The sequence below is a fragment of the Osmia bicornis genome, chromosome 2 (genome assembly GCF_907164935.1).
Source record: "Osmia bicornis bicornis chromosome 2, iOsmBic2.1, whole genome shotgun sequence".
In the NCBI taxonomy this organism is placed as follows: Eukaryota; Metazoa; Arthropoda; class Insecta; order Hymenoptera; family Megachilidae; genus Osmia; species Osmia bicornis.
Window position 1 is genome coordinate 10,069,835 of NC_060217.1, and position 27,378 is coordinate 10,097,212.

General features: G+C 31.8%; 3 protein-coding genes across 8 annotated transcripts in view; 2 read left to right on the forward strand and 1 right to left on the reverse strand.

Moving 5' to 3' along the window:
* On the forward strand, positions 1-2,918 carry LOC114874825 (serine/threonine-protein kinase pelle). Of its 3 annotated transcripts, none has more exons than XM_029184477.2 (5): positions 1-93; positions 196-495; positions 595-1,221; positions 1,297-1,736; positions 1,807-2,918. In XM_029184477.2, the coding sequence occupies exons 2-5, from the start codon at positions 384-386 to the stop codon at positions 2,143-2,145; spliced, it is 1,518 nt and encodes a 505-aa protein (XP_029040310.1). In that variant the 5' UTR covers positions 1-93; positions 196-383; the 3' UTR covers positions 2,146-2,918. The 3 variants fall into 3 exon arrangements, with proteins under 3 accessions (XP_029040310.1, XP_029040312.1, XP_046145981.1); XM_029184479.2 differs by lacking the exon at positions 1-93 and having other exon boundaries at positions 193-495; positions 1,807-1,878; positions 1,986-2,121; XM_046290025.1 differs by lacking the exon at positions 1-93 and having other exon boundaries at positions 193-495.
* LOC114874824 (scavenger receptor class B member 1) lies at positions 2,764-19,188 on the reverse strand. The gene is made up of 11 exons (XM_029184476.2): positions 18,896-19,188; positions 15,326-15,424; positions 8,768-8,859; positions 8,276-8,436; positions 8,060-8,204; positions 7,652-7,852; positions 6,638-6,798; positions 6,141-6,424; positions 5,486-5,604; positions 4,770-4,895; positions 2,764-4,642 (listed from the first exon to the last, which is right to left on the reverse strand). Exons 2-11 carry the CDS (start codon positions 15,357-15,359, stop codon positions 4,352-4,354), a joined length of 1,614 nt encoding a protein of 537 aa, XP_029040309.1. The 5' UTR covers positions 15,360-15,424; positions 18,896-19,188; the 3' UTR covers positions 2,764-4,351.
* Positions 5,524-27,378, forward strand: part of LOC114874823 (HEAT repeat-containing protein 5B) — a 30,355-nt gene continuing 8,500 nt past the window's right edge. For all 4 annotated transcript variants that reach the window (XM_029184471.2, XM_029184474.2, XM_029184472.2 and 1 more), the window contains exons 1-15: positions 5,524-5,615; positions 5,963-6,043; positions 8,633-8,711; positions 18,541-18,703; positions 21,960-22,131; positions 22,221-22,416; positions 22,691-22,938; positions 23,028-23,340; positions 23,453-25,819; positions 26,001-26,179; positions 26,257-26,468; positions 26,529-26,676; positions 26,734-26,844; positions 26,909-27,092; positions 27,165-27,325. In XM_029184471.2, coding sequence (XP_029040304.1) covers positions 26,048-26,179; positions 26,257-26,468; positions 26,529-26,676; positions 26,734-26,844; positions 26,909-27,092; positions 27,165-27,325 — 948 coding nt within the window. In that variant the 5' untranslated portion in view covers positions 5,524-5,615; positions 5,963-6,043; positions 8,633-8,711; ... (5 more) ...; positions 23,453-25,819; positions 26,001-26,047. The remainder of the gene's footprint in view (positions 5,616-5,962; positions 6,044-8,632; positions 8,712-18,540; positions 18,704-21,959; positions 22,132-22,220; positions 22,417-22,690; positions 22,939-23,027; positions 23,341-23,452; positions 25,820-26,000; positions 26,180-26,256; positions 26,469-26,528; positions 26,677-26,733; positions 26,845-26,908; positions 27,093-27,164; positions 27,326-27,378) is intronic.

A 27,378-nucleotide genomic window follows, 5' to 3' on the forward strand; every position in this document is an offset into this window, starting at 1 on the left:
CTACTCCTGAAATGCTTGATGTCCAGTATGGTTATTTAAGTTCAGAGTGTTACCTTTAGAGGGCACAACTACACTCTTGATTGTACCATACATGTCAGTATTCAAGATAAAATTTTTAATACAAATAGAAGAAATATATGCTCACAATATTTTTATAATACATGTCTAAATATGTACTAATTAACTATGTTTTAGAATGGTAAATAATTTTCGAATTTTCATGTATTTCTGCTGATGGTATCGATAAATTCTTCAGATCTTTCGTCTAGAAATCCATAATATCAGTAGATGGAGCTATTATTCAACAAAAAATTTGATGCGTGAATCACGCGCAACAGTTTTCCTCAATTTTCCATAAAAAAATTTATAATTTGTTGTCCACTATGTCATCAAACTGTACTGATAAAATTAAATATGTTTATCAATTACCATTTTTTGAACGTTTGGAGCTTTGTAAAATACTTAATCAAAATGACAAGTGGGAGGAACTTGCTGGTAAGTTGTCAAAACATAAGTTAAGTCTGTGTATCATTTGTTTATTAATGGTCTGATTGAGAAATACATTTTCTATTCATTATTAATAATGTTTTTCAGGGATATGGATGGAATATGATGTATTGACAATACAAAGTTTGCGAAAAGAAAAGAATCCTACAGATGAATTGTTAACAATGTGGGGTCATCATAATCATACTATATCAGAATTGTTTGTTTTATTATCTAGAATGCAACACTATCAGTCTATGATACCGTTGAAATCATTTGTTGATGCAAAATTTCATAAATTAATTTATAACGGGGAAGGCAATCTTCATAGGGTACTTGAAAAACGTCTGAATAAAAACACAAAAGACTTGAAGATAGGTATACAAAATTTTAATCAAATTGCACCAGCAGAACCAAATGTGCCCAAAATTATCATTGAGAAAAACACAAAGGAAGAATCTTATAAGATACTGAATCAACCAATGCAAGCTATACATATAAGAGATACTCCAAGTAATTCTAATAATGTACTTGTCGCATCTCTGCCTGCAGTACAACTTTTATCACCTTTTTTGAGATGTGCTCCATCTAATGAAAAAAAGAATAATGAAGCAGCAGTTTTTCAAGCAGAAACAACTCTACCTCAGGCTACTTATCAAGAATTAACAATAATTACAGATGAATGGAATAGATGTAATGTATTAGGAAGGGGTGGGTTTGGAACAGTATATAAAGGTAATATTAAATTGTTCAAAAGTTGTTAATCCAATTTCAATGAACATTTTTCATTGTATTCTTTTTATTATACAGCTACTTGGAAGAATACAGATGTAGCTATTAAAAAACTGGAAAAAAGAGGAACTGACTCAGATGAAAGTTATGCAGTCCAGCTTCAACAGTCACTGAGAGAAATAAAGATTTTAAATTCTTGTCCACATGAAAATATTTTGCCATTGTATGCATATAGTTTGGATGGAAAATCACCTTGTCTTGTGTATCAGCTCATGAAAAATGGATCTCTAGAAGATAGGTTACTAGTAAAACAAAAAACACAACCATTAACTTGGATACAACGTCATCAAATAGCTAAAGGAACTGCACGTGGCTTACAGTATTTACATACAATTGGAAAAAAACCTTTGATACACGGAGATATAAAAAGTGCCAATATTCTACTTGATAAAAGCTTTGAACCTAAGATAGGAGACTTTGGGTTAGCAAGAGAAGGTCCTGAGGAAGATTCTATGAAAGTAAGTATTTTGTATTAAAAAATATATTGTAGTGAAATAAATTTAGTAAAACAATTCTTATTCATTTTAGGTAAGCAAAATTCATGGTACTAGGCCTTACCTTCCAGAAGAATTTCTACATGAACGAAAATTGTCTACAAAGGTAGATACTTACAGTTATGGTATAGTTTTATTTGAATTAGCTACTGGTTTGTCAGCTTATGATGAGTCTAGGTTGGAGAACAAATTTTTGAAAGATTTTATTAACAGTTGGAAAAATGCAGACCTTCCTTTGTTAATGGACAAGAAGGCAGGTGAGAAAGACAAACAGGTTTATACTAATTTAATGCTTCTGGGAAAGTGGTGTACTAATATAGTACAAAACAGACCCGAAATGAGTCGTGTGTTCAAAAAATTCACCGAATTATGATTTTTTGATATCTTTATTTTTGCATGAAAGTACTGTATCTTGTAATAAGTATACTGACGAAATTTTAATACGTGCTAAAATTACTTGTGATATTATTATTTATGTAGTTACACATATTTGTAATTGTATAAATACTTTTATGCAACATATTATTATAATTCCTAAGGAATCTTTTTGATATTATTACATTGCATGGTGTGCAGTAGTTTTGTAGTAATTTTGTAATTATAATTGGTTGGAATGTTTATTTCATACAATTTGTATTTTATACAAGTGGTTTTATTTTGTTGCATCCATATTTTTATGTTGTATACAGCTGTTGTTTATTGTTATTGAAATTACATATATTTCTATGTATAATACAAATATTTTTAAAGTAAATAATGTAATTATTATATAACAAATGTTTAAGTCACCCCTTATACATAATGCATAGTAGGATAGGTAATATTTCATAACTAATGAGTGTTTATTTCAGTTGAAGTATATTTAATTTACTTATTGTGTAATAATATTTTTCAATTTTTTTTTCTTTTTCTAATATAGACATCCCATATTAAAATAATAATAATCTATCATGATAAAACTTATTGATCCACAAAAAATAATAACATAAACTGATGTTTTTGATTTTTATTATGAAATTCAAAATTATAGGCAAGTATATTTTCCGATCTTTATACACTTGTAGCCTTAGCGCTATATTTTTATACTTTGATAAATGTAGTATGAGCAAAAATTTTCTAATAATAAAGAAAATGATAGACTAACAACGCAAAGTTACGTTTTCGTTACATTGAAAACGTATCTTTTTAATGAAAATTAATGGGACATAAATGCAATGAAGAATGAAGAAATTATGAAATATAAATTACGATCTTTAAAAACGGCTTAAATATTATGCATCATTATATTTTTTTTGCTAACTAAAAAAATTTCCTTAATATGAAAAATATTTTAAGTTTAACATGCTTAGTATCAGTATTCGCAAACACGATTGCTTCTTTGAGAAAATTGTACAAATTGAATCATAATACATTATACAAACAAAATACTTTATAGTATCATGTGAAATATTACATTTTTAAAAACATGTTAAATGTAAGTTCTCGACATAAATAATTTTTAAAATTCAAATTTAAAAAAAATAAATAAATTTTTGAGGTTACGATATTTAAAAAGTACTTCGTTATACAAAATCGAAACATAACCTTGTATCTTCATTACCAATAACAATTGGTAAATTTATTAACTAAAATACTTAAATTATTTATTTATATTTACTAATTATCTAACTAGTACAACAATGATGTACAAAAACCTGTACGAATTTTGTCTCACCGAGTACTTCCGGTGCTGGAAATCAAAACGTCCGGTGCTAAGCAAAAGTTCAGCAACGTAATAAGTGATATTTCAACGAAAATATCGGCTACCAAAATCGAAATACCTAAGCAATCATTATTTTCAAATTTTTGGCTTGGATTTTTCACGTTTTCAACAATAATACACGTAAGTAAAGTATTTTTGAGATTAAATTATAATATCCGAAAAAATTGATTCGAATTCGTGTATGTACATTAGACGACAATATTCATTCATCATTGATTTTCGATAGGCTGGTATCATTGGTTATTATGATTAATATCATAATATTGTACTACAACCTTACTTAGTTCGCATTTCATTAAATTTATATAATAACCCGTTCATAACGTTTTTATTCAAACTTATTTTAACGGTAATTCACTTCGATGAAATACTTTGAGCTACTCCAGTGCCATTACTCGGCAGATACGATCGATGGAGCATAGAATAAATTCGTAAAAAAATTTATATCAATTAGATATTAGATTGTAGTATTACATTAAGAAGCAACGAAACGAAACAGAATAAAAATTAAAAGAACGATATTCTAAAGAAATTAATCGGAGTAAGGGAGAATAAAAGTGAAAGTACACCGTAATAACGTTTTGATAGAGAATAATATCGATTGATAAATATTTTTAGCACGAAACCCGGAATGTGTACTGCAACGCAGAATACTTTACAAGTCGGTTTAAGTACGCAACCGTATCCGCTACCTTTTTTTTTCTAACGAGAAAAAAGAGCAACGAATACATTAATTATTTAAATAAGAAAATCGTTCTTTTATTAATCCAAGTGTCTTTCGTTTCATGCTTCGTAAATACTTTAGGGGTGTGTTTGGTTAACTAAACAAGTCCGTTTTTGACGTGATCTTTTTAATAGCCGGCAAGATACGCATAGTAGTGTATTGACCATAATTCAACGGTATCCTTAAATCGCAGCTATCCTTTCGTTCTACCTGAAGAGGTACCTGTTGCTGATTGATGGTCCACAACATGGCTGGTACTGATAATATGATCATCGTCGCTCCTCCGATGGCCAGCAACCAAATTATCACCGTCTGGGCTATCGGAAGTACGTAAAGCACCATTTTCAAGAGGAAGAGGAGGTCGTCCGGTATCGAAGGTATATACTGCAAATACATACATTAAGTATTATTAATAACAAGTGTGACACGGATCCACGATATCATTGCGATTGATTAAAAAATTTGGCACAAAAATAAATTAATTACAAATTTCAAAATAAAGAATATTTACCAGATCGCTCCAGAATAATGGGACCGTTAACCCGTTGAAGGCCGAGATTCTAGAACTGTAGGCCGCTTGGGCCATAACAAGGTTGATCTGTATTCTGGAGTTAACTTTTATCGGGATTCCGATCTCCTGCAAAAAAAAGAAGATAAAAGTGAATGAAGGAAGGATTCGGGAAACTGCATTGCGGTTTAAGATGCTTTACGAGGTCGACGGCCATGTTGAACAACCGTAGCAGCAGTTTAATGATCATTATGTATTATCGTTACACGATTAGGTAACTGTCTAACGTCAACCGGTTTTCAAATACTTGCTAAGCGTTTCGCAACATGGTCGGTTTATCATTAGGGAGAACGTGCCCCTGAGAAACACTTCAAGTGCGACACTTTCAACGACACTTACATAAATTAGCGAATCGATATAAATGAACGAAAGAAATCAGTAGTCAATTAATACCAGGGCTGGCCCTGAGATTTATAAAAGTACCTCAAATAAAATTTATAAAATTGACATTAAAGTTTGTATAACTAATTTAGATTTGCCTTTACATCGATTAATATTCAAGTAAACATTACTCTTCTTGCATTCTTAGACGCAAAATCGTTTTATGGGGGCCCTGGACCTTATGGGGTCCTAGGCGGCCGCCTAGTCTGCCTGGGCCCAATTAATACCTTGATTAAAAAATATCACTTATGAAATAATTTTACTAAAAAATCATTTACCGGTTGCAGAATGATCTTTGCGCTGTGGATTTCTGGATCTGGATGAAGTCCTATAACGTTCTCTAGCAAACTGGGGTCGGCATCGAGGAAATGTGGCATGGACATTGCTGCTGGAATACCTGTAAATAAAGTACGTTCAAATGGTATATTTCTTGTGTTCAAGTTATTAGCCAACCCGTATCTAAGATTGAAAATCTTGATAAGGGGGCTATAGCATTTAGACTTTCTGTCACTTTTGTACAGAACGGTAAGAGTTATCGAAAAAATTGTACGCCATTGTGTTTAGTAGGTCAAAATCTCAATGAATAGCCGAAAAAAAATTTTTTTTTCCGATTTGAGCGGAAATGGCCGAAAAAGAGCGATCCTTGCTCTAGTTCACTTTAGCTTGTTCTAAAGAGCAGGCTGATGGCTTGGGTTGCATTGTTCCCAAAGTTCAAACTTTGACATTTAATATTAACGACTATCTATCGTTTGCAGGAGGAAGCTTCATCATTCTATTTTGCGAGCTCGAAGAACTCGGTGTACGAAAGATTATAACTTGAGAGAAAGCAATATAGGGTGAGTGAATTTTTAAAAACGAAACTCTAATATTAACGTCGATCTGTATGTAAGTTAACGTATCTAAGAGCAGAGAATCATGGAAATAGGTACTCACTGTAATAACAAGGTGTCATGTCAGACAATCCTCTCTTCAAACATTTACGGTTCCGGCAGTAGCACTCGTTAATCGGATTTAAATCTGGCGGATCCAAGAAGTCACTTGCCACGGTGTACAAGTATCCTTCGAGACCACTTTCGACCCATACTTTTTCCTTAAACACAATCGGTATCGCTCTGCAGAAAGCTTTCCTGTACACTCTGAATGTAGCGTGTTCGTCTAAATTAGCCGGGAATAATTCTCCTTCGGTTGTTCCCTTGACACGGTTACAAATCGTATTCCTGTCACGAGAACAATTTGAAATATTGTTATAATCCTCTTTATTGTAACCGTGCAACGATAATGCTTGTTTACGTAACAGAGATTCAGCGTGAAATGTTTATATTGAATAATTTATAACGCGTTAACATGTGTTAAGCATTTTTATTTCTCTTTCGATGAAAGCTCTTTCGTTAATCCTATGAATTTTCCTATGTTTAATTATTTTTACTTACCCCGGATTAGTCTCGTTTCCTTCTTCTTCCTGGTACCCCCATTGCGGCATCCCGGGGCTACCGTTGTAGCTTTCGACGCTCAGATAACGTCCATCCTCGTCGGTCATATTCTCATTCTTCGCGATGTTCATGAACACGGTGTTGTCTCCTTCGTCGTACATCTGTAAATGATAATATCAAGGTAAAATGCTGTACTATGTTAATAGTAAGCTGTGGTAGTCATTTGGGACAAGAAATTCTATTACAAGTTAACGGGTTGGCTCTTCTTTCAATTTAAATTCTCTCATCGCTGTCTTATGTAATTAACATAATATTAACTTTAATTAAAATGTTCTCTAATTTTTTCAGTTGCTCCATTTTATTGTCATCTGTGGACCCTGTAGCAATCAACTCGTTAAACACTAAAGTAGCCATACAACTCAACCAGCTAATGCGACTATTTCGCTCCAATTTTCTCTGTTTAAAAGTCGTTGACACTAACCCTGTGAACCCTGAAACGTATACATAAATAGTGAAAGGATCTACGGCTAGAAATAATTGCGAAAACTGTCGGCAGGTTCGGGACACATGGAGAACTGCTTCTTGTATATGTAGCAAGTTGTACCAAAAGAATGTGAGCAGAAGTTTAGCAACAAGAAAACTTGAAATACTGTATTTGATTCAGGCGTGGACAAGGTTAGTTAGCTATGTCAACTACCCTGATATTTTTTTTATTTCATATAAATAATCAGGTTTGGAACGAGTATAGCGGTTGGAGCGGGTCCAGTTGCGTCAATTTAATGATCGAAAGCTTATGGGATTTTTATCACGCTCAGTGAGTTACCATTAAACTGTTAAATGAATTTTCACTGCACTGAAGGTGCATGATGGATAGGAATATTTTAAAGGTGACTCACAAATTCACCTTGTTCTTCCCCGTGGCTTATTATTACTCTTAGCTCTTTAATTACTTGTACTATCGTCGCGTACTTGTTTTTCTTTTCATCAAGTGAATATTTAGCGACGATTACTTACCCTATCGAGTAATCCAAATCTCCCGAAGTTGATGAAACTTGGCACGACGTTACTCGCCAAACGGACAAGAGGATCCTCGTAACCCCATAGATAATCGTACACGGTTATATTCAAGATCGATTTACTATTTAGCATGTTCACCAAACTAGTCCAAGGGAATTTGACCAAGAATGCAGCATCGTGTAGGGTCGACGAGATACCCTGCGAATTCAATTATACTTGAAAAGAATTTAATGATACTAATTGGATCCAGAGTATCCTAACAGACATAAGCTTTTATCAAATAAACTCTGGAGTATAAATTACAATATTTTAAATTGAGAACGTTGTAATTCCCAGTAGTAGGAAAAAGTCGTAACATTGTTGAATGAATATTTATGAATTGATTCGTATTCAGTTATCACTTACCAGCATTGGTATATTTGGAACGTGCACTATATCTTTTTCTGGGTCACCGTTTGACATTTCTGGAATGTACACTACCGTTCTTTTTGGCTTATACGAAATTGTATTATTTTCGTGCCACGTGACATTTTGATTCTCTAATATTTCTCTAAAAACAGAAGCGTGTTGTTAAAACACCGGACGCTGTGATCTGGTAGTAAGGAAAATACTGTCGCTTACTGATAGACGTAGGGACCGACTTCTTCCACGGTTAATTTTTCCTCACCCCTGAGGAACTGTTCCGCGTTGGTGATGTTGAATATGTATACTTTGAGGTAGACGTTGATAGGGGGCTTTTTCCATAATTCATAAAGCAGCGAATTTGGTGCCATTTGCAATTTCTACAAAATGATAGGATTTTCATTTTCTGTTTTTTATATTTATTAATGGTAGAGGGTTGTAAATCATGTACAAAAGGGTGGATTTCATACCCAAGGTTGCAATTAGTTTTATTATTAGAATTTCAAAGATATCCTGGTATTTTAATACTTTTCCAATACTTTTGAACATATACTAATAGTATTATTATTTTTTCAGAATTCATCCCTCTCGTAGACGACTTACGTTATGGAACCAGCACCAGTGCAATACTACTACCACGGTCATCGGTAATCAGGTATGTTTATAATCATATTTTCATTAATATAATGTAACGTTTATGCAGTCACTTACGTGTTCCAATATTGTCTTCACTGGATTAATTATGTAGAGTATGTAAGCCAAGGCACTGCAGGTAATACCCAGCATAAATAGTATTATGCATTCTGCAATAGAGAACAACAGTATAAGGTTTAGCATCTAATACTTCTTTCTAAATTGATTTCAATTTACTGATCTTCGATTTCATTCGAAAAGGAGGAAAAATGGTTTCTTCTATTTTTTATTATATTTTTTTTGTCTTCAATGTATTATTTCAAAGACGTAAGAAAATTACGTCAGTGACTTTTTTCACATTATTTATTGCAAAACGGTGCTTGGTGCACGAAGGCTGCTGCTTTAATTATTCTTATTTCCATACTTAAAAATAGGAAAACCTATCGTACGTTAATGAATGAATATCCAAATAGTGATGTCAGTTGGATTCATTTAATTCTTCATTCTTTCCCCCTCATTGAAAATAAGTTATCAGTTACTTGGGTTCATTTCTCTGTCACAATAACATTTATAAAAGCGATACAAATATTACAGCAGAATAAAGTTTTCAATAAGAATGATAATGTGTAGGATTTATATTCATTTTCGGTTTATTGACCCTAACTCAGCTAACGTGTACACGATAAGTGTGTAAATTTATGGGCTCACCAGGCTATGTTATCTCTAGAAGTTAACATGTTTGTTAATAAAAACATTTATTTGGGCTTTTCCAAGTTTTTTTAAACTCCTGAACACGTGTAATGAGACGTATTGAAATCTTTTTTATTAAAAATATAGATAGCTAATTTTTTAATTTAATGGCTCGTTCAATTCCATTAAATAATTAATACTTAAGGATCATAAAATAACTTTAATATCAAACTAATAATGCATGCCAATAAATTGAAACTGTAGATTTGTAAATTAACAGTTATTATCTTCAATAATTAATTTTTTAATGTCTTTTATTACACATGTAGTGTATCGTACTTTTTGTCAACAAGAATGACAACCATTTTTAAGAGTTGACATAATCTTTATCATTTACAGTCACATATTACGATTGAAATTGAATATTAATAACAAGATCTACTAATTACGATCGATGCAAGATTATATAGATACTTCGTTAATTTTCAAGTGATAATTTACCATATGTTGTAATCTATACTATTGTTTATTCAGTGTTACTCTTTTTTTTTAAATGTCTCTACTCTGTAATTAAACCAATTAATGCAAAGTCGAATGCACTTAGTAATTATTTTTTTTTTTTTTTTTTTCAAGTATTATGTGATAGAAATGTTAATAACTTCTGATCGAGTTAAAGAACGATTATATGTTTCTATATACTACTGAATTTAAGACATCGATCACAGGTGATCAGTGATACAATTTTAATTTGATTAATAGACACCGTTTTTAATTATTAAAATATATCTTTAAGTGGTGTATATAAGTATATTTCACATCATAAAAGGGGGAATATTCGGGTACTCTTTACACCCTAAGTTCATGATAAGGAATCTATTTTATATAAGATTACACTAAAAATGATCTCTTTTAAATTTAGTTGAAGATCAATGTTGGCCGATTCATCTGCAGAATGATGAATCATTTAAAGGATATATACCCACCGAGCCTTGCGTTCAAGTATTTTCATATTTCACAGTTATTTTAATTAACATATGTGGAAATTTTGTTCACTTTTGACCGATACGTAGAACGGTCAACATTACTGTCAAAATGTACAATTACTAAGATGAAGATTCCGGTTATAAAACGTTCTTGGAAATGATTTTAAACGTCATGACGCAAACGTGGTCGTCACTGATGGGCGTCAATCATGCCCTGTGATATCCCCATGTGATTCACACGTCACCTGTTTACCTTGACTTAAATTCCATATTATTCGAAAAGTAGCCCCGTCAAAGGAAACCTGTTTACAATTGAAAATCATCGATTTCGTTAACGTGAAATCGTCGGTTAATTACGCCAGGTTGTCGATTAACATCGGTTCATTGGACGTTCATTAGCGAGATTTATATTTCAATGGGTTTTATCGCAAATTAACGACTGCACAAGTTAAACAACCTGGGACCAGTTTAACTATGTCAGAACCTTGTAATCTTCTCTTTTTCCCTATTGAAATAATTACGTCTATGGTAATTTGTTGTTAATCATTTTTTAACCTTGCCTGAACAAACGGAGGGTCAGGAATATATTTGCAAGAAAATTGCAGTATAACTTGCAATTATTCCAATTATTCGTATAAACTCATTATAGTAGTATTAAAACGATTTCTTCTTTCAATTACAAAAAATTGATTAATAAGTAATTTTGCATAGTCTTTGCTAATTAATTTCACAAGTCTGTAATTATATTATAATACCTACAAGTTTCATTTTTTTTTTTTCGTCTCCGTATAACGCTCTATTTTGTAATAGCATTTAAATATCAACGAAATGTCTTAATCCCAGTCAAACTGGTTTTATTAGATTAGGTTTAATTATTCTAGTAATCATTACTGACAGGCTATAGGTTTAATGACCTAACGAACCAGCGGGGTCAGGTGTATATTTTCTTTTAAATAAAAAATCAATATAGAATTTTAACAAAACACATTCTAATAATTTTTCTAATTTAAGGGGTTGGAAATTTAAAATTAACGAGGGTTTAATGACTGTTTCGTTTGTTAAATAAAGAGGAATTGGAGATTGAAAATTATTCATCGATTATGTTGATTATGCTTGTTTTGAGAGTGCGTTGAACGTAAATGAAATCGAAAGTGAAGCGGAAACACTTATCACGCGTAGCCATAATTATCACAAGTGCGAACATTCGAGACAAACCGGCAAACAGTCGACTGGAACATAATTCATTTACTAAGACATTACTAATTATTACATTTTTTTTTTTTTAACGTCTAATAGTTGCGTGTTTGTGTAAAAAGAATTTACCGGGGATGAATGCAAATATTTCTCGTTGATATGTTACGTTCACGAACGTCATTTTATCATGGATAAGATGATGAATGAAAAATAAAAAAAACGTAACAAACAAGGGGAAAGTACGTACGTCGTAATTAAAACGCGACCTTCGAATACTTGTTATCGAATCTCGTTTAAATAACACGGTATTGATTAATGATTCTGCATGAAAGGATCGATGCATCCTCAGCTCTTCTAAAGAGCTCCCTGTTTTGCTGAACGATGATAAAACTTTATCATCCCTGCGGCTTTATCTTTCCTGGTTAAAAAATTTTTAATTATATAACTGAATTAATTATTAACGTCTCCAATTTGTTTCCTATTTTCTTCTTTGCATCAGAAAGTTACCAAAAAGTAAACAATTTCTTTTTCAATATTGATAGTACAATATACGGTTTACAATTCACCGAAAGTGAGTTAAAATGAATAAAAAAAAGAATAATGTTCTTTATCACTTGTATATTCTTATCTCTTGATAAAAAGAAAAGTTGTAAATGTTATTGGATTCCCGTTAAAGTTGTCACGCGTGTCTGGTAAATTACTCCAATTCAAGTGATTGGTGTACAATAATTAATTAATCACCGCGCATCGATATTAACATCATTATTTCGATGATAATGTTGTCGTAACATGTGTCACCACGTGTGTATCAAAATAGCGTGTACACTCATGTTTAGTGTCATAACGAAACCGCGATATGTAAATATCATTGTACGAAAGTTTACTACTGTTGTCATTTGCTTTTTCTTTCTTTTCTAACGCAGATACGTGTGCTGAATAGCGAATCAATCGGAATGATACCGATTCTATTGTACTAGGAGTACCGTTGTATTTGGCGCGATGCGTTTATCAGTGACGTAACTAGACCGTAGATCGGAAGTAGCAAGTTTTTAGGGTTTCTTTATTTCAATACACGTAGTTTTCATTCATGGTTTCGAGCGATAAGAATATTATTGTATTTTTTATATTTAGTTGCATTTCAGTAGCGGCTCGTAGCTAAAATTATTGGGGATACTGCTCCAGAAAATTTTTAGTCTTTGTTTTAAAGAACCGGTACTACGGGAGCGACAATGCTCTCGCTCTTTTGCGCAGCTTTCTATGTGCGCATGCGCACATAGTCAAACACCACGCCGCGGCGCGCCGCTGAAACTGTGAAGCGCATAGTTCCATATAAAGATTTTTGTATCTTTTTCATAAACTGGAGGATGGCTACTGACATTAAGCTTAAGAATTATATATTGTATAAGTATAAAGAAAGAATTAAAGAAAAAAGGATTTATTATATTAAATGTTATCGATAATATCAAGTGGAAACAGGGGGTGCTGCAGTTCCACAGTGCCTATACGTAAGCCGCCACTGTTCGTGACCCATTAAACATTCTAATTTTCAAGTGAAATATTTTCATATATCATCTAAATAAATAATAGCATACAATTAAAAATTGAAAGAGTTGAGAATATGTGATGATGTCATTCACTGTTTTCCATTTCCGCGGTTGATAATTAGGAACCTCTTAATACATAACAAATTGTCGGCGGTGAATAAAAAATCAACACCGATAATATATCATCGAGGCAGTTAGAATAAAAAATTAATGAGGTGCAATCAATAACGCTAGTGAGACAAATTTGTTTCACTGACAACTGAAATGTCTACCGGTTTCATCTATTCATGAAATCCAGGTAAAAAGAGGTTATTTCTTTACTTTTCATGCAAAGTGACAAATGTGTCTAGAAAGCCTTGAGTCTTTCTTTCGTGTCAATAACGGAATCGAATTTTTTAAACGATCGGGTCACTGGTGAACCAAATCTATGAAATTAAATTAGGTATTTAAATTTCCAAATGAAGGATTTTTTGAACTTATCAAATGAAAAATTTGAATTCGTTAGCTGGGAAAGATTCTACTTTGCTCTTTAAGGGTTGTATAACGCGAAGAAGTGCATTGTAACGATGGAATTTTTGCATCAGAAATCATTCTGAAGGCGATAATACGAGTTATTAATGGATAATAATCGGTAAAATGCTATAGATCGTACATGTTGAAACATCCGGTCTGACGGAGGTCAAGATCAAGTGGATAATACTCGTGCCGTTTTCAACTTAACTTGCCACTGTGTATGCGTGTACATTTTTCGAAAGGCTTTCGCATAATCTTAACAAACTGTATATACGGGAAAAGATACGCGTATGTAGCAGCTGCTCAATGGCCGAGACCTTTAAACAGTTACGACAGCATCGTTCGCAGCAATATATTTATCTCGAAAATATGGTAATGCAGTACAGAGAGTCATCGAACAGTACAAAAGTGTAACCTTCTCACGGGGTTATTCCCTTGGTCTATAGTCTACTAGATTATAATTAACATTTCTGGGGGGTCAGGGTGGACCTGGAATGGCCCGCTAACATTTTGAAGTTTTAAAATTTTCAGATTTCCAAATTACCAAATTATCAAATTTTTAAATTTGTAAGTTGCCTAATTGCCAAATTGCCAAATTCTCCAATTTTTTAATTTGTAAGTTGCCTAATTGCCAAATTGCCAAATTCTTAAATTTTTAAATAATCAAATTCTCAAATTTCAAAATTCTACAACTGAGGATATTGGCCCACTTCACCTCTCTATAATATTATAATTGTAATTAGATCCCGTCTCCACTCATCTCTGTCATCCAAATCTCCTGAGGCGAAATGGTACCCATGTTGAACCTCTTCCCATTTGTTATCCATTAAATTTGTCATATGTAATAGATAGTTACAAAAAGTTTGACGTATTACTAGACGTTTCCGAGAATAATAACCTGGTTCGTTTGACGTTTGTTAATTCATTAAACGACAACTCAAGGTCCACATTGCTTAACATCTTTTTTTCTAGAATTCATTTGCATCGGTGTAAAAGAAAGTCATTTTCTTTACTTTTTTTTTTCTTGCTTCGTTATTATTCTCCAAAAACCAACAAAGATGATATTGTGTTGTAAAATATATTCTAACGTAGAAACATCGAATTTAATTGTTATCGTACGATTGATAAAGGAATTCGTTATTATTCCGATTTCTTCATCCCTGTTGAAACGTTTGTTTATTGACCTTTGACCTTCTAGAACCTTTTTAACAGCTATGCAATCGAGATGTTTATGTGCATGTGAATTATTTATCATCCAACGATTTCTGCTAGTAATACGTCGCCGATTTTAGTTATCGAATGACATTTCAGTGAAGTTTAATTCAACCAGTTGATACAAAAAAAAAGATGTTAATATAAACAAAAGAGAACGAAGTGGAGGATAATTATAGGTTTGAAGAAAAAACCAACGTTAATTATTGTGGATTAATTGAATGGCTCGAAGGCATTCCTCTATTTTCCTCTCTGCATCCAATATGAATTTATTACTTTCTTTTTTAAACACAGAAAAAAAATTATATACAGAATTATCACTCTAACGTTTCGCATGAATTATTATCAGCCGTTTCCAATAATGTGTTATTAATCAAAACCAAGATAAATACATTCGTGTCTAATGGCAAACATATCATTTTCAAAACCATCATTATTCCATATAGTAAATATACAATAAATATAATTAAAGTATTAATTTTTACCGTACGATTACTTACTTTTATATTGATGTAGAGGAATTGGGAATTTCATGGTTATGACCTGATTCGTTTACTTTTCGCTGCTTTCCTTTTTTCGTCTCCTTGATGGTAAAGGTCCTGAAACAGAAGCAAATTGGCTTATTTATGGCCTGATCTTTCATTATCAATGATTACATCAAATTATAGCCCTAATTAAGTCGAAGGAAATCGATGTCGTACTTCTTTCTCTTCGAGTAAAATAATCTGAATTACGAAATCTGAATGTTTTTAAGAAGTCTGCATCGAGTTTTAGCAGGGCGGCTTTGTCGGAATGGTAATTGCAATTTGAAAAAGAAATAACTTGTTTCTTTCAATTATATTGAATTCATGGTATAGCCACTGGTGACCCCCACGTCAGTCAACGCGTTAAACAAAGTATCTTTTACGGTCTATGAATTCATTCATGCGACGTTTATTTACGAGCGTTTATTGGAAATAAGAGGAAAACGGTGTTTGATTTCTGTTTAAGCGAATGGTACAGGAAGTCCAAAAAAAGACGTGTAAACAGATTCGATACGACAAAGGTTAACTAAAAAAAAAAAAAAAATTCTTGACGCGTAAAGTACACGTTCGAAGCGTCTCAGGTATGAATATATAACTTTTAAACATCGTGCCGCAAAGTTTGTCAAAGTTATTGGCGCTTATACCAGTTATTTACATGACTGTTGGGGGGAATCATTTTCTCGGTTTCTCGGTAGAGAATTTTTCTAGCTTAACCCTTTTTTCTCTCTTCCGTCTAACGTCGCGTCGGTCGTGAGTCACGACACGAAGATGCATTTACGATTAGACGAACGTTTAAAATGTTGATCGTCGATGTTATGTATATCGAGTGGATTTGCAATGATAATCGGCTGTCGATATTGCAGCAATGTTCAGGCAAGTGTGAACAGAAAAAAGTACTCGAAGAACAACCTGCAAACTTTTATGATTCGTATGAATAATTAATGTTCTTTCGATATTTAATATCCGGCCAATTGATCGTTAAATCAATTAAGCGATCTTTGAACGATCATGGTGGTATCTTTTTTGGGGGGGGGGGGGGATATTCAATGACCATGATTTTAGAAAACGAAGAAGCATGGGTTGCAGAAATTTCACTTGAAAGACCTTCTCACTTGGAATTGAAGTTTTATTGTCTTAACCTTGTCATGGTTCATTTAAAATTTTTCGAATTAATTAGTAATTAATTAGTGGGTATTGATTGGTTCAGTTGCAATTAGGAAAGATTTATTATTTAATCAAGGAAGTCGGTTTTGTCTGCGAACTAAATTTTTACATTGAATTATGATATTTAATAATTTTTGTAAATCTGTCCTCTTTCCTTAGTTATTAATATTATTTCTTGAAATACCTGTTACGGGTGTACCAGGAAAAAGAAGATGTCACCAAACAGGGTGCTTCTTCTTGCATTTTTATGGCATCTCATATAAATTAATCGGAAGGTCGTCGAATAATATATATTATATATCTTCTTCCTCTCAATTTGTTTTGGTTCTCAATGTTTTTTCAAAAGTAATTCATTACTGCAAGGATTCACACGAATTCAAATATATTCAAACTAAAAAAACGTCGATTATAACCTGCGTCATTATTATTAAGCATTACATAACTGCTTGATATGCAATAAATCGATCTTTAACGTTATGAATAATGTGATGATCAATCTATAAAATTGATTTTTCAGAAATTTTGTTCCCAGACAAAATTGACTTCCTTGATTAAATAATAAATCTTTCATAATTTTAACTAAACCAATCAATACCCACTGACTAATTACCTTTCTAAATTTTTTTATAAATATTATAAAAATATCATTTTTAACATTCCTCCACAATAATTTCAATCTTTCAAGTAAATTATAAAAAATAAAGAAAAATACAAAGTTTTACATTTTACAAATGAAGAATCTTATTTTTAAACATACAATGTCTGAAAGATTCCAGGTACAATGTCTATCAGTTTATGAATATTTATCATTACAAATCCATTGAAGAAACATAAATATCATTTGAATCTTAACGATTTAATTCATCCAGTAACTTCAATGCCTGGTTAGGCGAGATAGTTGCTTCAGATCCACGAATGGACATGACAAAAGGTTATCATCTCGTGTTAATTAATCCTTATGAAAATTTTATTCCTGATAGCACGAATGTTTGAAAAATAATAAAATCTTTGATATACTGTACAAGGGGTAGTTTATCGTTTATTGTTATTTGCAGATTCTGTTGATATCTTTTCCTACCCGAAAATTGTAATTTTTAGAAAAGTAAGATGTCAAGTTTTTAATTAATGTCACAGTGGAAGAATTGCATGCTGAAAGATCCGAATTGATGGGTCAGACGTGTGTCTCTTCGAAATATTTGTAAAGTAGGATCACATCATTTATGACAAATTTATTTCTCCTGTCCGATTATTTTTTTTCAAGTTCATTAAAGATAATCAATCTATTGAAGGAGTGACGTTAATTACTTAATTGAATATGGATATCATTTTACAGTTAACTCTGGAAGACACAAATAAAAAAAATTGTTAAAAATTTACATTTAACAAATAACAATTTTCAATAAATATATTTATATTTCTAATAACTTTTCAATGATTAACACGTTCGACTTGATAGCTTTAGCGATTAAAGGTCTGATCACTCGATATCACGTGCGCGATTATTTCTTTAATATTAAAAATACAAGATGACAAGAGCAGGGGGTCCAGTGTCTACCGAAAGAGGCAGGGAAGAATTTAGAAAATTATTTTAAAAAGAGCTTGCAATAGAATCACAAATTTTGTTGCCAGTTTACCACAAATGTGACATATTTGACCCATATACAATAGGTCTTCGAAGCACGATAAACTAAATGATCCTAACAGAACCGTGCTGTTTTGTCATCTTTTAATATGTGTCTTGCATTTGATATCGGAACATAAAACGAAAGAGAGTGCGCTTATGCAGAATCGTACGTGATACGCGTGTCTATTACGATCTCTAGGTAGAATCAGAACTACTATAAGTCTCCGGAGAAAATATGTTCTGCATATTTAATAACGTTAACATCGCCGACATTTTTCGCGTTTTATTCATTTAGAATCGAACATCTGTACGAAACCGCGTGCCTTCTCGTTATGAATCAAAAATATTTGTCGCAACCCGTTCCAAGGCACTTATCTTTTCTCTCATACTGGTTCATTTTCAGATAAACGTGTACACGAACAGGAAATCCTTATACGAACACGATCACCTTCTATCTTTCAAGAATTCACGATGATTAAAAAAAGAATGCACTGTACATTTTATTCTCAGATACCCGAAAACCGAAAGGATTGCATTCTGTTATCATCAAATTAAAGAAAAAAAACGTAAGCATTTAAAGTAAAATATTTATATTTTATTCTGCGTCATACGGTGTTTTGTATGCCGGGTTATTTTTACGAAAAAAATGAATATTTCCTAGATCGTACGGGAAAGATTTTAAATATTCAAATTTTATCATCAATATCTCCTGAAATTCTTTAAGTAGGATGATTAATTAATGAAAACATTCTACTTACCGGGTCGGTGTAACAATTCGATGCTCTTTCACAAACAATAACTAAACACTTGAATAACAATCAGAAACAACACTTTTCACACTAGCACAATTTCGTTCCGGTAACACAGTCCTTTTCGATGATCGTATTTACACGAATATTCGATGAAGAAATAACCGGTGATCTTTTTTTTCTATGTAAGTTTTACTTAAAAAAATAAAATGCAAGCTCCTTGCGGTGGAGTTGTATCGTTTGCAGCTTCTCCTTATCTTGTTATTAGTGAGCATGAATCTTGTGTTCACTCTGCTTTATACTGTCTCCTGATCACTAACCCCCATACGAGCACACCGATGAATACAACGTCTACAACTTTTCTCCTTGCCGTGCTACCGGTACTGGTGGTTATAACGACGTTCTCTGAAATGCATTTAATCACATTTCGACCGAATTTTATTCAATTCGCTACCGTTTACCATGCGAGCAAGAAAATTCTTTCAGAATCACGTTTCAGATTATTTTATTTCATACGGGTTACTGGACTCGTAAGGATCGCGATTTAACATCTTTCGATTTTCTTAATAGGTAAATATAATACCAATTAGGGTTTTTATAAAAATTTGAATAATTCGAATAATTCAAGAATTTAAAGTGTCTATATTTTTCAAATATTACGAGTAATTTTTCATAAATTCTTTTTTTTTTTTTATAAAAGGAGACACGTTATTGTGACGTTAAGGTAAGAATTGTAACGTTCATCAGTTTTATTCCGCTAGGATTGTTTTTCTATCTTTTTTCCTTTCCTTCAACTTCTTGGTGATTGGAATAAATGAAGTTTTTCTTGTTAATTACGTATAAGATTTTACATCTCTGCTTGTTTTCGTCACGTGTGAATTAGACGCATATACGAGAATGATATCAGTAAATTGAAAAATTCAAATTTTCAGGGTAAAACCCTGTGCGTATGTGTCCTTTTACCTACAAACTTCGCAGGTTTCTGTAAAAATGTCTAATCTGTATATTCGAGTGGCAACTGGATGGCATTCCTATCACCGAAAGCAGGTTTGCAACCATTAACTCTTCCTAACTTTTTAAAGGTTCAAAACAAAAAGAATACTCGGTCGTAAGAGGAAGTTCCCCTTATTCCAATTCTTCGCTAAACTCGATTTATTTTTCATTTTAGAAATTTACATATTCTATAGAAATCTCGTAGGATCCTTAATTTTGTTGTTCAAAGTCGTTTGAAAATTATTACTCCTCTTTTCTGTTTATTAGTATTATTTTATAGGCAAGAAAATATTTCCATTTAAAATGTAGAAATTAAAATTTTCGTCGTGTTTCTAATTTTTTTCCTGGGACGTTCTGAAAGTTTAAGAAAGCATAAAGAAGTTTTCAAATTTTTTAGCACCAAAACAGATTAAAACGTGAACAATTTGATCACCTGTAGGACTGGTTTTTTATAACTGTTCAATTTATCAACTCTGGATACAAGGTGTCTACAAGGTGGATAGGATGCTTGTTTTTCCTCAACAAAGGACACGTTTGATACGGTACTTTCATTTGCATCTGTAATGTATATTCGTCTATTTTCTACGAACACTTTGTTTGCTAACGTTTCTTTAATATACCATACGTAATAATTTCGTACACTACGTAACGTGTTATTCAGTTTCCTAAGGTGTAAATTCAAATGTATAATCAGCAGTGTTAAAATTTATTTTCGCACCGTTAATCGCCTTATTTATATCCACTCTGTAACATACTAATTACAATCTGAAACTGAGTCGCTTCGAAGAGTAGGTGAAAATTAATAATTTTGCGGTGCAAATGAAAATTTTAAACACACGGTTGTTGTGATTAAAAGAAAAAAGACAAATTAATAACTTAACAGAATTTATAGATTCCACGAAATAAGGAATAAATATTTTATTGAAAAAGAAATAATTATTACCTGGTGTCAGCGAACTCGTCAGACGTAGCAGAGTCCTTTTTTCTTTTGTAGGGTTCATTCTTTCATTCTCCCGTTTTTTCTCTTACTTTTCTTCTTCGAAGTCTGTTCTTTGTGTTCCTTAGATTTTCACGTCGATGTCTTCATAATTTACAACTATTTTAGAATTGTTGAACATTCTTTGACAAAGATAAAATGTCCCAGTGTAGCGTATAAAAGGAACGTCACGGATACGATCAGGATATTCCTGCACCGGTTTCATCGAGATGTCTTGCGAGTCCTTGGTTGCGTTCAGTTGCCCAAAAAATCAGAAATCCTCTCCGAAGTTGCACCTTCAATGTCGTCCTGTACAGGGTTCAAGAAACCAATTTACTTCCCTCCTGAAATTGCTCCTACGCTTACATGACGTTGCAAGGATATTTTTAACGGCATTCGTCAACCCTTGATAAAAAGGATTTATTACCATTTTATGGTACCGTATTTCCAAAATTATATATTGTTATAATTAGCCATTTCCAACATTAGATATTTCAAAAATTAGCCATTCCTACCCCCAAAATTAGGTATTTCAACAATTAGCTATTTCTGTAATTAAACTTAGCCATTTCTAGAACTTTGCATAATAAATCAAATTTACGGAAAAGGTTGAGTTCTTCACAGTAACCATGGAGAACATCTTAATGACGTATATCAGTGGATTAAAATTCATGTATTTAAAATTATAATGATTAGACAAGAAATATTGTACAAACTGTTTCACGTTAATGTTGAACGTATTTTTTATATTCGTATGTCACGAACCCGGTGGAATCGTCCTGCGATGGTTCTTTATTCGAACCAAAGAAACGTGCAACATTGATTAATGACTACGGAATACAGATTGTAGGAAATATGTATATGGTTTCGGTACTTTGTCTGATGACGTCCATGAAGTTTTTACCATTATCCGCGTCACATCCACTTCAAAATGTCACCCGAACGACTTATGCAGAGGACACTATGTATTTTCATTTTATTCTAAAAAACTCGAATGTCCGGAACAGAATTTAATGACGCATGCTGTAAGATCGATGCCTACAATCATACTTCCTCTTTTTTTCTTTTTTTTTTCAATTACACTTTTTTTTCTTTCGTTTACAGATTAACACATTTTGGAAATATCAATTTTTACACGTGTATAATAGATGCGCAGAAGACTACTCTTCTTTAGTGACAGAAAGACGTAATCCTGATAAAATGACGCGGAGAGAAAAAAAAAAATCATTAACTTAATCCTCTGATGACCGCACGTTTCTGCGGATCTATAACTCTAGTAATTTTATTCTTCTTTTTTGCACGAAAAGGATTTATGTACGTATGTTTGTTATAAAAACTTGGAAGTTATTAATTTTTTAATTGCAGAATACTTACACAGGAACCATGGCTTCAATAATATATTTTTTAATATTTCAATGGAACTTTATGAGTACTCGGTACTTTGCTCTTTCAATGTTTTTGAAGTGTTGTCTATTGATATCTACTTTTGTAACAATTACATCGACGTTTTTAAATTACAATTACTAAGTGATTCATTTGATGCAAAATAGACTAAAAGCAGGTAACAAAAAGCCACATCTGAATTATGAATATGCGACACGATAATCCAAGTGTTAATGCTCAAACACTGATATGAATCGCACACCTACATCTGTAATGTTAAAATGTGTTTCTAGTCATTTGTCGCACGATGCCGATGACTTGCAAGAATCGCTTATCGCTTGAAAAACATTTTCATTGAAAATAATAATAATGCTTCATGAATTTTAAAATTTTGTTTTATCCCGTGTTTCGATTAACTCAGCCAGATAAATAATTATTCTCTGTTGTTACAGGTTTCCTATGCGACCAGAGAGCACCTTTCATTTCACGTTAAGCAATAATAATGTACGGTGCTCCCGTTGAAAAATACTTTTGCTGGTAAAAGTGATTTTCGTAACTACTGCAAAAACGGACCAACTTACATATTCGTCGACTTAAATAGTTGAATAATTTGACGTCGTAAAAATTGACTGATTATGTGCCTTTGAAAACACTATTTATTAATTAAGTGTCTACGATAAAACTGGTTGAGCAAAAACAGGTGGGTAGAATTTTCCATTTGAATGGATTTTAAAGAATTGATTTAAAAAGGATTATATATACTAATTTATTTATTTATTTATTTCACAGCCATACTAAAAATAGCTCTACTATAATTTAGCTTACGAAAGATATTAAGAATGATTTTTTTTTATAGTAAACATTTTTGTTTATAGAAACACGCAGCAAAAGTTGCAACAGAGGTTTGTTTTTCAAATCAAGATGCAAAATGCTAATAAAGAAAGAAACAAAAAATCTGCTTCCTTATATTTAAATTGGAGACTTTGATTTATTTCAGATTTATTTATAGGTAACTCTTGCAACACACCATTTATCTACCCCATGTTGACCACCTGTTAGTTTTTTTAATTTATGCTTAGATGACTTCAGTTATTTCCTTAAGGTATAACACATACATTAAATTTGACAATTTGTTATACTTGTATAATCAGTCGCGGTTCGATGATCTCATAGAACCCAAGGAACATTACATCTACTTTCTCATCTTTTTTTAGGATCTCTTTTTCCACCTCTAAAAGCAAGCATGAAAAATTGCAGTGGAACAGAAGCATCAGAATAATGGCAGCATTCCAACGAGGTGTTTTTCAGTGTTTTACGCGATCGTTTTTTGCAAACAAGATGGTTGGATGTTTATGCAAGGTGCACTTCGTTGGGGTTCGCTAAAAAAAATTGTCTAGTTGACTGCACAACCTAATTAATACAAATATTAAGTTTGATTTAAATTTAAATTTCTTTGACTCCGTTCTGACAGAACGGTCATAAGTCCAACATGTTGTAATACAAATATAAAAATAGAAATTATTTTTACTTTTGAGCAGATGTAAAAAAAATTTTTTCGAACGGAATTTCCATTGCGTTTACCATTTTTTAGAAAAAAAAATCAAACTTACATATGAATTTCGGCCGTCCAAGGTGACCTACCCCTTTAATTGTTTCACGATCCCGTTTCTTTTTTCTCGAGGGAATTTGAACGTTACTAACATTAATTAAAGCAAAGTGCTATCCTCTGTTCGTTCATAACGATTTTTTTATTTTTTAAGATTGTATGATGAATGATTAACATAAATTCAGTTTAGTTTTGATCTAAAGAGAAACTTGGTAACAAATGGCAAGGAGTTTATTCAAATACACGCGTTAGAGACTGATAGGATATCGTCTTTTCTTTTTTTTTTATTGTTTGTAAGCGATTTGTAGCCGTGACCTAAGAGAAAAAAGAAACATGCATTCAGTCTGCTTCGGTTTTTATGCGACTCGGATAGCGTAATAACATATAGGAAAATTGTTTGTCGAATAGTTTATCTGCGCACATAATTATCCGGAAGATGCATCTGTGTTTTCAAACATCTTGCATTTTATTAGCTGATGTAGCTCGTAAACATACACATTTATTTCAATTTGTTTTGACTGTTGCAATTGATTTTTACAAAGGTTAAAAAAAAATAGAGTTCAAGATAATCTCGAGGAAAATTGGAGAAAATTCTCGATTAGATTGTTTCATTTTAATAAAGTTTCTGGAGAGAGCATTGATCGAGTATGGATGTAATAAATTATGGACATACTTCATATTCATTATAATAATCAATGCATGATTAACCAGGAATTTTATAAAGTGTCCGTACTTTTATCAAAGTTAATTATAAATGAATAAGCATAAACAGTTGTGTGTAATTAGAGTTATCATTTATAAATGGTTTTCGGAAGTTAAAACTTTGCGTTTTTGGTAAACAATGAGATCAACGAATATCAATGATTACTTAAAATAATTCGATAGATAAACATGACATGTTTTACACGCGATGTATATTTCAACGATTAAGAATTTGTTAAAATAGAATTAATGGGACAACGAAGTCACTTTGAAATGCAGCGACAAAATCATTTAAAATGAATTTAAAATAACGTGCAATGGAGAAAAATGTTGTATAAAAAATGATGTTGATGCCTCAGGATTGTATAAATATTAAGTTTTTATTTTTAAGAATTTGAGATCGATCGTACGTAAGGATTTGCATTAAAAAACATTTCCTGCTAGAACGGTATTTGCATCAGTCCAACAAAAAGAAGATATAAGTTCAAAAGTATGCTGATCAGTAGATGATAACATTATAAAAGACTAGTATAAATATGCATGATGAGTTTTTTTAATTCGTTAATTTAGTTTGTTTTAAAATTTAATCAGATTATTGATTAATGAAATCATTGATTATTCTTTTAACGATATTTTGCATATAAAATTTTGTATTTTCATCGGAATTTTTGAAAGAAAGATACCTGTTGCTACTTGTTTTTTATTAATGAAATCTGAAAGTAAATATATAAGAAATATGTTTGAAATTCAATTGCAAAACGAATGTATTCATTGTTCTAGATAGATGAGTAGAAAGAAAGTTGAAGCATTTGCAGATTAATTTTCTGTAATTCAAAGTTATTAGAATATCAAATTTATTTGTCTGTATTCAATTAATCCCGTCTCTTTTTTCTTATATTTGTATTGTAATCAAATCTTATGATGAAAATCGCCTTAAGTTTAATAATATCACAGCAAGTGTATGATCTTTATAATATATAGTCAGTGTCTTTCATTCAGATGATTACTGATCTGCCTTAACCTGCATCAAGTTGAGATTTGTCAATTACCACAAGAAGCAGATAATTATTTTAGTAATTTATGATACTATTACTGACTGTTAAATGTCATGTAAAGTACTGTTTATAAAGTGACTTTCTTTGCTGTGTGTTTAATTTTTTAATACGGTCAGAAATAAACTTGGATATTTATATAATTTTACATTAATGAAATGGAGTGATTTTAAATAATTTACATATACAAGCCACAAAATTATGTTACTTTCCACATACTGGTAATCTGTCAAAATTTTCTGATGTTTATTCACATATCCTTTTCTTTAAGTTGCATCTGTATTATTTATGCATTAACAAGTTATACACTTGTTAACAAAAATATTAAAGAATATAATATCTTACAAATTATAAATTAGTTTATTAAATTGCAACTAACAGATAATCAATATTTTATTACAGGATAGATGTAAAAATAAATAAGATTGTTTAAAACCTAATTTATTGAAATGATGATGGAGTTGAGTCATAGTTTGACCCTCAATGAGGATGCTCTTAATCAAATCCCAGAGGCCAAACGACCAGTTTTTATATTTGAATGGTTACGCTTTTTGGATAAAGTTTTGATTGCTGCACAAAAGGTAATTGTGAAGTAATTAAATAATAAATATATGTATGTCTTTCCCTTATATTTTATATAACAATATAAAATTTTTAGAGTGACATTAAAGGATGTCAACAAAAGCTTGTAGAACAGTTAACTAAACACATGCAAGGGGCACCTGGACCTCCTACACGAAGACTTATCGCAAGATGTCTTGCCACTTTATTTAGTGTTGGCGATACATTTTTGCTTTTTGATACTGTTAATAAGTGCAATGATATTCTTAGAAATAAGGATGATTCTCCAAGCTTTCTTCCAACAAAATTGTAAGTATACATATTCTGTACTTAAGCCACACCATTTATTCAATTTTTAACTGTTTACAGAGCTGCTATATGTTGCGTGGGATGTATGTATGAAAAATTAGGAAGAATGATGGGTAGATCATATGAAGAGACTGTACAGATTTTGATAAAATCTTTACGTTCTGCGGAATCACAAACAAGAATAGAAATTATGCATACTTTAGAGAAGGTAATATTTTGAATAAAACAAAGTGAAATTATATCTTACATGAATTTGAATTATTAGGTGTGTGCTGGTATGGGTTCTGCAATTACAAATGTTCACAAGGAAATATATAAAATTTCTAGACATTATCTAACAGATAGAGTTATGGCTGTGAGATGTGCTGCTGCGAAGGTATTTTATTATCATCATTGTAATATATGTATCATTTGAAATATATCTCATATAATATTTACAGTGTCTGTTGGAAATGTTAAATCATGCTCCATTTTTATATACTACCGAGATAGAAAGTGTTGCTACACTCTGCTTTAGAGCATTCGAAGGTTCGAACTACGAAGTAAGATGCGCTGTTGCAAAGTTACTTGGTACACTGGTAGCAATGACCCAGCTTCCAAATCCGAAAGGAAAAAACCCTTCAGGTATCATGAATAAAATAATCGTATTTATTATTAGACATAAGAATATTTATATTAACTGTTGTTTTTATTTAGTGGCTCAGAATAAAAATTGCAAACAAATTTCACTTGATGAAGTATTGAATATTTTGATGTCTGGATTTCTAAGAGGTGGAGTAGGTTTTTTGAAAGGTACCGGGGAAATCATAAAAGGAAACTCTAGCGTGAATCGTGAAGTTAGAGTTGGAGTCACCCATGTAAGAAAGAACATAAGAGATAGTATTGTACTTATTTTATAAAAATATATTTC

What these genes read in the sequence shown, in the direction of transcription:
- LOC114874825 (XM_029184477.2), top strand. Translation starts at nt 384, where the DNA reads ATGTCATCAAACTGTACTGATAAAATTAAATATGTTTATCAATTACCA. An exon ending in GTTTGGAACAGTATATAAAG is followed by an intron (nt 1,222 to 1,296) that starts GTAATATTAAAT and finishes TTTATTATACAG; the next exon opens with CTACTTGGAAGAATACAGAT. An exon ending in CTGAGGAAGATTCTATGAAA is followed by an intron (nt 1,737 to 1,806) that starts GTAAGTATTTTG and finishes TATTCATTTTAG; the next exon opens with GTAAGCAAAATTCATGGTAC.
- LOC114874824 (XM_029184476.2), bottom strand. Translation starts at nt 15,359, where the DNA reads ATGAAATTCCCAATTCCTCTACATCAATATAAAA. An exon ending in TCCTCTACATCAATATAAAA is followed by an intron (nt 8,860 to 15,325) that starts GTAAGTAATCGT and finishes TCTCTATTGCAG; the next exon opens with AATGCATAATACTATTTATG. An exon ending in GGAAACGAGACTAATCCGGG is followed by an intron (nt 6,425 to 6,637) that starts GTAAGTAAAAAT and finishes TTCTCGTGACAG; the next exon opens with GAATACGATTTGTAACCGTG.